The 12,661-nt window shown below is 44.2% G+C and overlaps 1 protein-coding gene across 3 annotated transcripts in view; it reads right to left on the reverse strand.

Moving 5' to 3' along the window:
• The window catches only part of LOC127006081 (seipin-like), a 165,374-nt gene extending 154,155 nt beyond the window's left edge, over positions 1-11,219 (reverse strand). Inside the window, exons 1-2 of one of the 3 annotated variants that reach the window (XM_050875585.1) lie at positions 1,451-1,772; positions 484-674 (exon numbers count right to left, since the gene is read on the reverse strand). Coding sequence is in view for 1 of the 3 variants with exons in the window: in XM_050875582.1 (XP_050731539.1) it covers positions 10,823-10,906 (84 nt within the window). In the remaining 2 variants the exon portion in view is untranslated. Of the gene's footprint in view, positions 1-483; positions 675-1,450; positions 1,773-10,822 lie in introns of those variants that run through there. The other 2 variants (XM_050875582.1, XM_050875586.1) reach the window with 2 other exon arrangements.
• Between the last annotated feature and the right edge of the window lie 1,442 nt (positions 11,220-12,661).

Here is a 12,661-nt window from a genome sequence, read left to right on the forward strand (position 1 = left end):
TAAGATGTCTACGGCCAAAATATCCTTTTAAAATTGTGAGTAGAATTCGGCGACAGTTGGCAAGGGTATTGCAAAAGGGTGTTGCAAAGACAGTCACGAAGACCGTCGGCCAACTCCTTGGCAACTGTCGGCCAGCTGGTAGGCCAACCAGTTGACAGGCAATCTGCAAGACTGTCGTCAAGACCGTCTGCGACTGTCGGCCAATCGGTCGGCAGATTCGTGATTGTCGTAGATACGGCGCCATTTCAAAAAATGATCGTTGAGACTCGTCTTGAGACTAGCTGCCAGCATGTCTGCGACATTCTGGCAACTAGTTGGCTGAATGTCCCAGACAGTCGGCAATCATACTAGCCGACACCAAGACTCCAAAAAAAAAAAAAAAAATACTTTCCCAATTTTTGGAGCGTGGGAGCCGACTTGTCAGATGCAAAAGTCGCTGGGTTGTCGTGGCCCAGAGTCGGTACGGTGTGAGTGGGGCTTTACCTTGCGACCATCGTAAGTTGATCCTCTTAAAGGCCGACCATTGCTGACGTCGAAACGACCTTGTTGAGATGTTGCTGAGATGGATATTCGACGGCCGTGGTTGATTGCCGACGGATGACAACTGTCGTGGAGGGTGCTGGTTGTTTTGAAATTAGAGCAGTTCCATACCTCGAAAAAAGATGCCAGCTTATCTGTAAAGCATAATACGGTACAGCAAACTGGGTCTACTATAAAATAAAAAAAAGTTTTGCTTATCCCAGTGTTATTCAAAACAAAGTTATGAATATTGAGATAATTTTTCTTCAGTTATCTCTAACACAGATGCGGCATTATGATAAATGAAATCATTAACCTTTGGTTGGACCGCTGTACAATCTGTTATGCCGGACTTGTTACTTGGGTTCCGTGTCGCCGTCAGGAGATTCCGTGGGAGGGAGATATGTAAACACTTTGCACAACTTCTGTAGTTTAATATTCTTCCTTAGTAGTACACTTCACTTTGACTCTTCACTTACCACTACCTTACTATGACTGGGACTGGGTCTCTCTCGCCCTCTTCTCCTATATATATCCAGAACAGTACAGTCTAGAATGTTACAGTATATTTTAGATCATACAAGAACATGTAGCAAAAATATATGCGAGTTGGCAACACTTCCCGCCTGGCGCCTGACCGCCCATGCGGCGCGGACAACTCGCCTTGCTCCCCGCCCCCTGCTCGTTTCTCCGGGAGCCTTCGAGAGGCCTATGGTCGCCGGGGGAAGCTTCCAGCACAACAAATCTATGACTTGGGGAAGAAAATGTTCGTTGTTTTTTTGTCTACAAAAAAACTTCTGTACTATCAATTTTAGGCTCTTGATACACTAAAGCAATTAATAATTCACGAACACAGACTATACTTGTTCATATGTATTAATACGACTTGACATTCTGTTTTGAGACGGTCCGTAACCATACCAAAACAAACCTTCTTCTTTTGACCTGTAACGCTTTGTATCGCTTCTTAGGTCCTCCTCCCCTTGGTCCTCTCTTCTTCTTATTCACACACTTTGCTTTTCAATAGTGTTACGCCACCCCCCTACCACACACCATCCACGAGCAGGCAGGCGGCGTGTTCCCCGAGAACAACCACACGGGCACCAGTCACTCACAGCGGCCCATACCGAACACCGAGGGGAGGAGGGAACGAGGCAGGGCACAAAGGATACACGTTCAACATTTAGTTCTAGTTTAATGACAGGTTCCTCACACAGTACAGCAACTTTCAAGGGCACAGAACAGTTAGTTAATCAGGCACAGTACAGGGGCACGGCAGTCACGCACACCGGATGCACACAGCTCGCGAGCGGAGCAGCTCAACACCTCTAAGCCCAGACGCGTCTTCTCAACTGCCCCTCAGCCACCCTTGCTCGCAACCGCCGACTCAGCACTTCCTGCCCGGCGGCCGGTGGCCCTGGCTCCCTCTGTCTCTCCTGTCCCAACAAGTAGAGTTGCACCATGCTGAGCTAACATTGCATCATGCTACAATTTCATCACATTACACATACAATCATTCACATACAGCACATTTGTTACAATAGTATTGCGTTACGTATCTTTCCTCACTGTAATACGCTACTGTATTATGATTTTCTGTTTGTTGCTGAAATCACTTATTTTCATTGTTTTTCTGTGCACTTATTCAAGCATTTGTGCCCTTTTCTCCCAGCACTGCATCAGGAACACTTGCCAGCCTTACAATTCTTCTTTCTGTTTCCTTTTTGTCTCCATACAGCCCTAACACAGAGCAGATTGCTCCGTTGTCCTTCTCTAGCCACCTAGCCCACTCCATCCTGCCTATTACCGTCACTACTCCTGCTACTAACTCCCCTCTCTGCCTCTCGTAGTTGCTACATTCTACAATTAGATGTTCCACTGTTTCTTTCTCCCCTGTCCTTTGTTTTGGTAGGTCTCGGTGAGAGAGTTCGGCCGCTCACCCGCTCCTTTCGGCACCGTGCGGGTTTCGGCCATTTAAACATCTCTTTACCACGAGTTCTACTGGGTAGATTCTGTTCGGTACTTGCCAGATTAAACAATAGTTTTCGTGGAATCTATTGGAAAAATGGTTCAAGCTATAGCTACATGCGGCAGGAGAGTAGAAAAAAATCCGAGAATGGTGTAAGCTGAGTTGGGAGTATTTAGCTTGTAATAACTGAATGGTAGAGTGTTTCACCAATTCACATGAAAAATGTTAGCATAAATACTTGGGATCAATGTCTTGTAGAATATAGGCAGAGTGCATCATAATTTATCACGTGAGAGATTTTACAGTGTGCGAGTCCTCATCGCTTCAATAGGCCTTAACCGAGTTCTAGTTAAAATAGCTAGCGATCACTGGCAATTTTATGGGTATGGAACCGCGGCAGTTTCCAAGGAGCAATTTCCAAAACCGCCGTCGCGTGGGCTGACGCGCGCGACGTTCGGTGAAATATGGTGCCGCAAACGATCCTTGGGTTTACTTGAATATGGTCGGGAAGAGAATGGCTACATTTTTTGACGTTTGGATGCGTCGGGTGTGCAAGATCGTTAATGTGTGATCCTAGCCTTAGTTTTACGAACCATAAAGAAGAACATCGATACTCCTCCTCAGTGGAGGTGGCCCTGTCCACACTTTGTCTTATACAGATCTGCATGAGGCAGATGCAAGGTTTCTCTGTTCTATAGGCCTTGAGCCAGATGTTTGTGTTGAACGCCGCCATGGGAAAGAGCCGAGGAAACGGACAGTACTTGTAGTTTCAGAAAACATTCATATTTCTTTACTGAACTCATTTGTTACATATGATGGGCAAATTTTGTTGGCATGACTATTGTCTCATCAACACCAGAGAGTAGTACAGCATGCTCTCTAAAGACATATCCTCTCTCTATCCACACCACACTACATTCACACAACATACACACAAAATTCAAAATGGCGTACTGTAGTAGTGCCTAGGAATCCCCGCCTGGGGAGGGGGGGGGGCACAAATTCCCCCAGGGAGGACTCCCCTTCTGGCTGCCGACTTGAGAGGTGTCTTGATAACTCCTCGAACCTCTTTCTTATCAATTTCGGCAACATTCGCGGTCTTTGTTCTAATTTTCATTCTGTGGAACACCAACTCTCCTCCTCTAAACCTCACCTCTTCCTCACCGAAACACAGGTTTCTGAGGCTACTGACAGCAATCTCTACTCTGTTCCCTCTTACTATCTCCATCCTAAATTTCAATCCAAAGCTGGATGTTGCGCCTACGTGCGCAACGACATCACTTGCTCTCGTGCCCACGGTCTTGACTCTTCAGAATTTTCCACAATCTGGCTAAGACTTCATTGTCATAATGTCATTCTTTTACTAAATACATCTGTGCTGTTTATCTCTCACCTAACTATGTAAAATTCTTTGACTTTTTGAACTCTAAAGTGGAGCACATCCTGACCCACTTTCCCTTCGCTGAAATCTCTATCTTGGGAGATTTCAATGTTCACCACCAGCTTTAGCTTAAATCCTCTTTTACTGACCAGCCTGGTGAACAAGCCTACAACTTTACTCTCTTCAACGACCTAGAGCAGTTGGCTCAGCACCCTACACGTATTCCCGACCGACCATACTAGACCTCTTCCTTACCTCTAACCCTTCTGCGTACTCTGTCAAACTGTTCTCTCCGTTGGGCTCCTCCGACCACAACCTTATTTTCATATTTTGTCCTATCGCGTCTGTACAGCCTATGGACCCACCGAAGAGGCGATGCTTGTGGCATTTTGCCTCAGCTCGGTAGGATGATCTGAGGATGTACTTTCAGATTTCCCGTGGAATGATTACTGCTTGGAGGTGAGAGACCCCTCTGTGTGTGCCAAGCTCATTACGGAGATGATTGTGTCAGGAATAGAGGCTCACATTCCATGTGCTTTACTCCATCTGCTAAAAAGCCTTGGTTTAATCAAGCTTGTTCTAGTGCTGTCAAAGATAGAGAGGCATCTCACAAAAAGTACCAGAGCCTTCGAACTCCCGCTAACCATGATCTTTACATTTCCACCCGGAATCGTGCGAAATCTATTCTTCGACTTACTAAAAGCTTTTTCATCCATAGCACATTCCCTCCTCTCCTTAACCCTGACGGCAGCACAGCCGTCTCATCTATCTCTAAGGCTGAACTCTTCCCTCAGACTTTCTATAACAACTCCACTCTGGACGATTCTGGGCATATTCCTCCTACTCCTCCCCCCTCTGACTCCTTTATGCCTGTAATTAAGATTCTTGGGAATGATGTTTTCTATGCCCTCTCTGGCCTCAATCCTCAGAAGGCTTATGGACCTGATGGAGTGCCGCCTATTCATAGCTGGGCGTTATCACGATAAGTTATCGCGATACTTTATCGCTGATAACAAAATCGGATTATCGACCATCCGCTACTTATTTAAATATATATCGGTATCTTCGTTACTTTTGTAACCAAACTAGCGATAATCGCTACTTTTTTTCCGCCTCAGAAAAAAAACGTTGTCTCCCTACTGCGCATGCGTGGCCCGGTGTTGTATGAAAAAACTTCGGGGTATGAAATATCTTCGGTGATGAGATTTCATACTTAGATCATGAAAATTAAAACACTAGGTTATTTTTTTATGCTACTCAAAAATCAATAAATCATAGAAAAATCATTTAACTTTGCCCCAAAAATGATTATTCACTGCCTCAAATTTGATATTCCATATTCGTTTGTGACCATGCCATGATACTGAAGGCACCCGGTGTTGTGTTATTTGGTGTCCCATCGTCAAAAGCTGGCGCTTTTGTTTACAAACACTGGTCTCTCGTGAACTGCGCATGTGTCTTAACACATTAAGAGTTGCTGGAAAGCTGAATCAAACATACTGTACAACCATCCTCGCTGTTTCTAGAACGACGTACACTCTGTACATATAAATACAACTCGTACAGAGTGTCGTTCTAGAAACAGTGAGGATGGTGGTAGTGGTACTATATGTCTGATTCAGTCTTCCAGCAACCCTTAATTACGGTTTAAAAGCTTTGTGAGACTGTACAGGTCTACGCTTGCTGGTCTGAGCATGCACCGTTCACGAGAGACCAGTGTTTGTAAACAATTTTTGACGGTGGGGACACCAAATAACACAACACCGGTTCAGGCATTCCTAGTATTACCGTCCATATGTACGTGTCAACGTGTGGTTTTAAGGTTTTGTAAGTTTCCTAAAATTACAGATAATGAAAATTTGAATTCATCAATGTTGTTCTATCTGAAATATCAATATAGTATTGTTTTCGCCAATCGGACTTATCGCTAGCTAGTATCGGAATTGTGGATTTATATCGGGTATCGGTTATCGGTTATCGCCTATATTTGTGTCTCTAGTTAACGAATATCGGTTATCGCCGTTAAGGTTTCCCATTATCAGTTATCGGTTATCGGATATAAGGTTTTCTGTTATCGTGCCCAGCTATGCTCCTATTGTCCTTAAAAACTGTGCTTCCGTGCTGACACCATACCTGGTCAAACTCTTTCGCCTCTGCCTGTCAACATCTACCTTTCCTTCCTGCTGGAAGTATGCTTTCATACAGCCTGTGTCTAAGAAGGGTGACCGCTCCAACCCCTAGGACTATCGCCCTATAGCTTTACTTTCCTGTCTATCTAAAGCTTTTGAATCCTTAACCGAAAGATTCAAAAGCACCTTTCCACTTCTGACCTTCTATCTGATCGCCAGTATGGGTTCTGTAAGGGGCGTTCTACTGGCAATCTTCTTGCTCTCTTAACTGATTTTTGGTTGGAAAGTTGGAGAGTTTCGTTTAGTCGGCGCAACATTTTTTTTTTTTACGTACGCCTATAGCGCCGGTAGGCTTTTCTTGAGGGCCTATATGGCAGTTGGCCCTAGCCCGTCATGGCGCAGGCAGGTGTTTATAGTGGCGCCATCTTCTCTTGGCTCATGGTACTCCCCGGAACTCGTTCTTGATTCACTTGGACGGTTTTCTCTAGAGTCCGGGTTGATGGGTTGTCTTCAGGACAGCATGTGGATAGTTTTAAGCCATTCGGCGGAATCAGTGGTCATATGCCGGAGAGAGACAGAAGGGGGAGGAATTATAGGAGAAGGGAACAGATCCCAGGAGACGGGACACAACCCCTGAGTAATACCTGGTACCCACTCACTCCTGTGTGGGTATAGGGTATCGGAAAAGCCGCTCTCTCGGTTGTGAGCCGAGTGTGTTAACCACTGCACCACGAAGCCCCCTACTGATTCTTGGTCATCCTCTCTTAGCCGTTTCGGTGAAACTTTCTCAGTTGCGCTAGACATATCGAAGCTTTTCGATAGAGTCTGGCACAAGTCTTTGCTTTCTAAACTGCCCACTTTCGAATTTTATCCCTCTCTCTGTTCCTTTATCTCCAGTTTCCTTTCCGGCCGTTCTATCTCTGCGGTGGTAGACGGTCACTGTTCTTCCCCTAAACCTATCAACAGTGGTGTTCCACAGGGCTTTGTCCTATCACCCACTCTCTTTCTGTTGTTCATCTTCATTCCATAACAAACTGCCCTATCCACTCATTCGCTGACGACTCCACTCTGCATTATTCAACTTCTTTCAACAGAAGACCCTCTCAACAGGAACTACAAGACTCCAGACTGGAGGCTGCAGAACGCTAAACCTCATACCTTCCTATCATTTCCGATTGGGGTTAAACGAACCTTGTATCCTTTAATGCCTCAAAAAAACAATTTCTTCACTAATCAACTCGACACAATCTTCCAAACACCTATCCCCTATTCTTTAACAACGCTCAGCTGTCACTTTCTTCAACATTAAACATCCTCGGGCTATCCTTAACTCATAATCTTAACTGGAAACTTCACATTTCTTCTCTCACTAAATAAGCTTCCTCAAGATTGGGCGTTCTGTATCGTCTCCGCCAGTTCTTCTCGGCACAGTTGCTATTCATATACAGGGGCCTTGTCCGCCCACGTTTGAAGTATGCATCTCACGTGTGGGGGGGCACCACTCACACAGCTCTTTTGGACAGAGTGGAGTCTAAGGCTCTTCGTCTCATCAGCTCTCCTCCTCCTATTGATAGTCTTCTACCTCTTAAATTCAGCCGCCATGTTGCCTTTCTCTCTATCTTCTATCGATATTTTCACGCTGACTGCTCTTCTGAACTTGCTGACTGCATGCCTCTCCCCCTTCCGCATCCTTGCCACACGAGTTTCTACTCAAGCTCATCCCTATACTGTCCAAACCCTTAAGCAAGAGTTAACCAGCATCATCACTCTTTCATTCCTCACTTTGGCAAACTCTGTAACAATCTTCCTTTGTCTGTATTTCCTCCTGCCTACAACTTGAACTCTTTCAAGAGGAGGGTATCAGGATACATCTCCTCCCGAAATTGACCTCTCTTTAGGCCACTCCGCTGTACTCTTTTTAGGAGCAGTAGGTAGAGGGCTTTTTTTTCACTATTGTTTTTTTTATGCCCTTGAACTGTCTCCTTTGCTGTAAAAAAAGTAGTGTTTGTAATCTATCACAATTCTCAAAACTCGATATGGTTAAAAAAAAAGTAGTTATGGTGAAAATAAGTCAGAAAATAAGATTTAATGATTATTTAACTATTTGCAAATCCTTGTCTCCTCTTATATCGCATTTTATCGAAAATCTAAAAGATCCATCGTAGTAGGGACGACTTTATGTACGAGAACAAACGTTCTACTCTTAAAGTGATGCGATTATTGTTGCAAATATCGATAAAAGATGAAAATTGTAAACATGAAATGTTATTCTCAGATCTCGTCCCACCGATATTACTTTTTATTATCCTATTGAGCTTTGAAAAGCGTTTTATACATGTGTAAGTACTGCTTACTCCAATGATGTCAACAAAATTTACGTATCGTGTATAACATATGCTAAGTAAAGAAACAGGAACATTTTCTGAACCTACAAGAGTGTGTTGAGCCTTATATTGGTCCCGATTCCTAAGAAATCTGGCAGCGTGACTATTTTCGACATTCTCCAGCGTCTACCCCGAAGAAAAAATACTTCTTGATCTTTGGCGCTCTCAGCACTCCTCTGCATCTATCCCACTATTCTACAAGGTCCTCAAGGGAGCTCAGCACTTTGAATCGATTTCAGACTATTAGCACATACATAGACTATTAGTACATAGTACATACTTATTGGCACACGCCAATCTTTCAGTCTCTCGAGATAATACACAGTATGATTACATCAGAGGATGCTGAGTATTTGAATGCTTACAAGGATGTGGCCAGTCTTCGTAGCTACCCCTCCATCATTGCTATACCAAGTTTCCCGGTGCAGGTCAGGTCTCGAGTATCAAGAACCTGCAATTCTCAACCTTTTGAACCTTGCAAAATTCAGGAGAGAGCTGTTGGTGTTCCTGGTACCAGAACCCTGGAGACCAACGCGTTGAAGTCACCCAACACAATGAATGTCTCCCGAGGGGGCCACTGGCCTAATATTGAGTCGATTTTGACGTATAACACCTCTTCAGTTTTACAAATCTCAGTTGGGACATATACTGCAACAAGAGATATGAAGCCCTGAGTGTGCTTCAACCTCACTTGTATGATACGTTCACCAGCCAGAGCAACCTCAAGCATAAATGGTTGCAGTCGGCTGGAGATGCCTATCACCATTCCCTTAATTAAGACGAGAACCATTTCTCTGGCCGGACGAGCAATAAGTGTACCCCTCAGTACTGATCTCACCACTGCCACGCCTCCTTATATCAGAGAGTACCACTATATTCCCCTCCAGCCTTTTGGGCAGTCGGGGATCCTTCGAGATGCTCAGGACATTTCAGGAACCCACACGTAGAGTCCTCCGAAGGTTAATCTCGTGGCTGCTCCTGCGTGAGTGGGCCACCTCACTACCTCCCCATTCACCCCCAAAACAAAAAGAGGGGCTAAGAGACCAGTCTTCCTTCTTGATGTATGTCTCCACAAAGCTCTAACTTGCTCCCTTCACTAACGGTAGGCTCCTCCGATGCGGGTGTATTAGGGAAGCATGCCGCGCGGTCGGACCTTTCAGCAGAACCGGATTGGGGTAGAGGTTCAAGCCGCGACCCCAACCTCTGCTTTTTTTTTTGTATTGAAGTTTGTTTTGTGAGGAGTGGTTGCATGCCCCTCCCCAACCAACCTAGATCAGGAGCTGGATTGACTACTAGCCGTGGGGAGGGACGAGGGGCCCCTGAGTGGATAAATCCTCCGGCCACCCATAAAGGAAGGAGAGTGAACAAGGAGAAAAAGAGAGAGAGAGAGAGAGAGAGAGAGAGAGAGAGAGAGCTCGGGAAGGCTAAGGACGCTGTAATCATCCAAGTCGACCAGCCTCTACCGGGTCTACCCCATCCAATTGCCTCGGCCGACACGTCTCAGCAGTGCACGTAGTTGGGTTGATAGCCTCGATTTTCAACACCACTTCTAACACAGCGCACATCAAGAGGCACATTGTGGATGGTGCTTTACGAATTACGAATAAAAAGCCTTCCCACTGTAAATACACCCTCATTGTAGTTTTGTGAATATCAAACAGGTAAACACACCCCATTTATAGTTCTACGAACCGGAAGCAAGAAAAAAATTACAATCTTAGCAGCCATAGAGTAACGTACACACACACACACACACACACACACACACACACACACACACACACACACTATATAGAGACAGGAAACACAAAAAAGACAAAAAAACCACAGGAAGAATATTTTTTAATTAAATTTTAACAGTTTAATGTAAAAACAAAAACAAAATGAAACACGAGTTGACTGTTTTTCTTATTACAAATAAATCAAACATATATGGCAAACATATTTTACTGAGCGGAAAAGTTAATTGTTCAAAACCAACAATGTAAAAGGTGGAATGATTATTTATTAAATTTGACGGACCGGATTTTTCTGAACACAAAAATAATTAGCGGCCATGTTACATGACACCTACTATAGTCAGCAAGAGTCGGTGAGAGTTATCGCTGAACAAGACAAAGTGAAATGATATTTTATTCCTAAAAAGGAGGACATTAAAGATTGATAATCATTGCTGAATGCAAGTTTTAGTCCGACTTCGTGTGTCAGTAAGTCAATTGGAGTAAGCAAGAGTCAGTGAGAGTTGTCCGTAATCTCAAAAAAAAAAAAAAAAAAAAAAAAAAAAAAAATTAGCAACTTTAAACTTTTTACGAAAGTATACGTTAATTGTTCTGTGTCATAGTGTAACAAAAAAGAAAAAAAGTTTATACGTATACAAATAAGAAAAGAGAGTAAAAGCTGGTTAAGGAAAGGAAAAACTTTACAGAAAAAAATTACATACAAACAGTGAGTCAGCAAGATTCAGCATGTCAGCGTCTGGACAGAAGGCGTGGTTGTTGTGGCGCGTACAGTTGTGTGTGGCCATAGCGTTCTTCTTCCTTCTACCTGTTATGGCCCACCCAGGTAAGAAGCATTAACATAGTTTTCCTTTAGTTTTTACTGGAAATCAGAGGGACATCTGTAAAAAAAAATCATATAATCTACCTGAGGAAGGGAAAGGGGAGAGTCATTTTTTTTGCAAGGGAAAAAATTAAGGAAACAAAAAAACACGCTAGACCTACTCCTGCAATAGTTGATAAAGTATCCGAAAGAGGGTCGAAACCGGATGGGAGGTTTCTTGATACTCCCCTATTAAAAGCGTATAAATTATAGGTAAAACATGGAAACATGGAGGAGCAGGCAGCAGAAAGCCTATTGGCTCATTGCGAGGCTGCCTCTTTTTAGAGATTTAATCAATCCGTCAGACACAGGAGTGGCTTGCGGGAAGGATTAAAGCACTACTGAACGCATTTGTTGATATGTTTAGCTCACTCCCGACGCAGCAAATTGACGGTCAATGCGATTTTTAAAGGAGTTGATTGTTTCCGCACAAACCACTTCTGCAGGAAGGTTAGTCCAGTGGCGGACGACTCTGTTCGAAAAATAACTCCTGCCGATATCCGTATAGTATCGCTTGGCTTGAATTGGTTTACCGCTGTTTCTTGTTCGCGGGTTAGATTGTAGCGTGAAGAGTTTGGAGTGATCAACATTGTTGAACTTGTTCAGGTACTTGAAGACTTGTATCATGTCTCCCCGCAGTCGTCTCTTTTCCAACGTGAAAAGGTGGAGTCGCTTGAGTCGTTCTTCGTAAGGTTGCGTTCTCAATGATGATATCATTTTCGTAGCGCGTTGCTGTACTCTCTCGAGTAATTCAATGTCTTTCTTGTAGTTAGGAGACCAGAACTGCACGGCGTGTTTCAGATGGGGCCTTACCAGGGAATTATACAAGGATAACACAACCCCCGGCGTCTTGTATTCGAAGTTCCTTGCTATGAATCCGAGCATAGTATTGGCTTTCTTGCAGGCAGACTTGCAGTGTTTTGTGTGTTTCAAGTCACTGCTGATAGCAACCCCGAGGTCTTTTTCCTCCTGCACTGCCTGTAGTGGTTCGCCACCCATGTAGTAAGTGTGGTTGCTATTTCTGGACCCGATGTGCATTACTTTACATCATGACATGAAGGACATCTGCCACTTTTCCGACCACTGAGTGATCTGATCCAAGTCTCTCTGGATAATTTCGCAGTCTGCTGTCGTGAGGGCCTTCCCTCCCACCTTGGTGTAGTCAGCAAATTTAGAAAGTGTGGATTTTAATCCCAGTTCAAGGTCGTTGATATATATAATGAAGAGTATGGGGCCCAGCAGTGACCCCTGTGGCACTCCACTTGTCACCGGGAGCCACTCGGAGGCCTGCCCGTTGAGTATAACTCGTCGCTTTCTTCTAGTGAGCCAATCTTTTATCCACGCAATCAGATTGTCTCCCAGTCCCGCCGATTTCAGTTTCTTGAGAAGTCGTTCGTGCGGAACCTTGTCAAAGGCCTTCTGAAAGTCTAGATAGATAACATCGTTGGGGACGTTATTGTCCCAGTTTTCATATATACCCCTGAAAAAATCCAGTAAGTTGGTCAAGCATGAGCGCTTGTTTCTGAAATCGTGCTGAGCATCGGAAATTATATTGTTGTCTTCAAGAAACTTGACGAGTTTGTTCCTGACAATCTTCTCGAGAACTTTTCCAACCACTGAAGTCAAGCTGATTGGTCTGTACTTCATGACCTCGCTCTTGTCTCCCTTCTTGTAGGTCGGT

The sequence above is a fragment of the Eriocheir sinensis genome, chromosome 32 (genome assembly GCF_024679095.1).
Source record: "Eriocheir sinensis breed Jianghai 21 chromosome 32, ASM2467909v1, whole genome shotgun sequence".
Taxonomy (NCBI): Eukaryota; Metazoa; Arthropoda; class Malacostraca; order Decapoda; family Varunidae; genus Eriocheir; species Eriocheir sinensis.